Consider the following 2,980-nt stretch of genomic DNA (forward strand, 5'->3'; position numbering starts at 1 on the left):
TTGTCAGCGCACTCTGTTCTCACCCCAGAGTGATCACGCTTGCCTCTTAGTTCTGGTAATTTAGACAAAACTTCAGTCATAACAGTAGCCATATCTTGTAATGTTATCTGTAATGGCCGCCCAGATGTACTAGGCGCCAAAATATCACGCACCTCCCGGGCGGGAGATGCAGGTACTGTCGCGTGAGGCGAGTTAGTCGGCATAACTCTCCCCTCGCTGTTTGGTGAAATTTGTTCACATTGTACAGATTGACTTTTATTTAAAGTAGCATCAATACAGTTAGTACATAAATTTCTATTGGGCTCCACCTTGGCATTGGAACAAATGACACAGATATCTTCCTCTGAGTCAGACATGTTTAACACACTAGCAAAAAAACTTACAACTTGGTTATAATCTTTTTTAGCAAAAAAACGCACTGTGCCTCAAAGAGGTACTAACGATTAAATGACAGTTGAAATAATGAACTGAAAAACAGTTATAGCATCAAACTTTAAAACAACACAACTTTTAGCAAAGGTTTGTTCCCATTAGCAAAAAACAACACTAATTAAATTTGTACATAAGAAAACAAAACAACGTTTTTTATTCACAGTCACTATAAGAATTCTCACAGCTCTGCTGAGAGAATTTACCTCCCTTCAAAGAAGTTTGAAGACCCCTGAGATCTGTCAGAGATGAACCGGATCATGCAGGAAATATAAAAGTAGCTGACTGGAATTTTTTGATGCGTAGCAAAGAGCGCCAAAAAAACGGCCCCTCCCTCTCCCACACAGCAGTGAAGAGAAACGAAACTGTCACAATTAAAGCAAAAAACTGCCAAGTGGAAAATAATGCCCAAATATTTATTCACACAGTACCTCAGCAATGTAAACGATTCTACATTCCAGCAAAAACGTTTAACATGAGAATAGTTATTAAAAGGATTAGTGACCTTTAACACAGTAGTTCCGGTGAAATACCATCCCCAGAATACTGAAGTGTATACATACATGTCATTTTAACGGTATGGCAGGCTTTTCTCATCAATTCCATTCAGAAAATAAAAACTGCCACATACCTCAATGCAGATTCATCTGCCCGCTGTCCCCTGATCTGAAGCCTTTACCTCCCTCAGATGGTCGAGAACAGCAATATGATCTTAACGACTCCGGTTAAAATCATAGTAAAAAAATCTCTGTCAGATTCTTCCTCAAACTCTGCCAGAGAAGTAATAACACGCTCCGGTGCTATTTTAAAATAACAAACTTTTGATTGAAGTCATAAAAACTAAGTATAATCACCATAGTCCTCTCACACATCCTATCTAGTCGTTGGGTGCAAGAGAATGACTGGGACTGACGTAGAGGGGAGGAGCTATATGCAGCTCTGCTGGGTGAATCCTCTTGCATTTCCTGTTGGGGAGGAGTTATATCCCAGAAGTAATGATGACCCGTGGACTGATCACACATAACAGAAGAAAAAAATTCGCGCCAAGAAAGTCCGCGCCAAGAATGACGCAATAAAATGAAGCAAATTCAGCCCCCGCGAGCCTAACAGCCCACAGGGAAAAATCAAATTTTAAGGTAAGATAAAAATGATATATAAAAATGCATTATCCCAAATATGAAACTGACTGTCTGAAATAAGGAAATGTTGAACATCCTGAGTCAAGGCAAATAAATGTTTGAATACATATATTTAGAACTTTATAAAAAAGTGCCCAACCATAGCTTTAGAGTGTCACAGAAAATAAGACTTACTTACCCCAGGACACTCATCTACATGTTGTAGAAAGCCAAACCAGTACTGAAACGAGAATCAGCAGAGGTAATGGTATATATAAGAGTATATCGTCGATCTGAAAAGGGAGGTAAGAGATGAATCTCTACGACCGATAACAGAGAACCCATGAAATAGACCCCGTAGAAGGAGATCATTGAATTCAAACAGGCAATACTCTCCTCACATCCCTCTGACATTCACTGCACGCTGAGAGGAAAACCGGGCTCCAACCTGCTGCGGAGCGCATATCAACGTAGAATCTAGCACAAACTTACTTCACCACCTCCATAGGAGGCAAAGTTTGTAAAACTGATTTGTGGGTGTGGTGAGGGGTGTATTTATAGGCATTTTGAGGTTTGGGAAACTTTGCCCCTCCTGGTAGGAATGTATATCCCATACGTCACTAGCTCATGGACTCTTGCTAATTACATGAAAGAAATTGAATTGTGGGTGTGGTGGGGGGTGTATTTGTGGGCATTTTGGGGTTTGGGAGGCTTTGCCCCTCCTGGTGGGAGTGTGTGTCCCATACGTCACTAGCTCATGGACTCTTGCCAATTACATGAAAGAAATCTAAACTCTTTTCCTTTTCAAGCGTAATATGTAAGATGATTCAATGTCAAAATACTTACAATAACCACATAAAAATGTAAGCAATGAGAAAGAATATTTTCTGTAATAAGTTTATTTTGCAAAAAGAATACAATACAACTAACAGTCTACACAAATAAACACATGCTTAGATACTAAGAGCACAATGTATATTTATTTTAAACCTCTTTGGTGAGGTTTTATTATTTTTTTAATAAATTATATTGATTGTTTAGCCTATTATATATAGGCTTAAAGTATCTGAAACAAAAAATTTACTTTTATTGTTTACAAGAATATACATTTTCAATTACGTCACTTTCTGCAGCTTTGCAGAAATACTCTTTCAACCCTATATACAACCTCGCACAGTGAGGTCATAGCTTTATAATGAAAAATATAATCTATACAGTCCTCCTTTAGTACTGTTTACATTTCCATACTACTATACGGAATATGAGTTGGATTCACTTCCTGAAGCGTTTAAAAAGTGGATGCACATGCTTGCCTGCAGCTCCTTTGTTTCGTGGTGCATGGTATTCCATATAAATGGTATCGTCTGCCCCTGACATGGAACTCATTGTGCCCACACGTCGTGCGACCTGTGTAAACAAATTACATTAATATT

At 38.6% G+C, this 2,980-nt stretch overlaps 1 protein-coding gene across 1 annotated transcript in view; it reads right to left on the reverse strand.

Annotated features, from left to right (window-relative positions):
• Nucleotides 1-2,428: 2,428 nt before the first annotated feature.
• The window catches only part of ERCC3 (ERCC excision repair 3, TFIIH core complex helicase subunit), a gene marked incomplete in the record, with an annotated part of 196,538 nt that continues 195,986 nt past the window's right edge, over nucleotides 2,429-2,980 (reverse strand). The window contains 1 exon segment of the mRNA XM_053698101.1: nucleotides 2,429-2,954. Coding sequence (XP_053554076.1) covers nucleotides 2,820-2,954 — 135 coding nt within the window.

This window comes from Bombina bombina, chromosome 1 (genome assembly GCF_027579735.1).
Source record: "Bombina bombina isolate aBomBom1 chromosome 1, aBomBom1.pri, whole genome shotgun sequence".
Classification (NCBI taxonomy): Eukaryota; Metazoa; Chordata; class Amphibia; order Anura; family Bombinatoridae; genus Bombina; species Bombina bombina.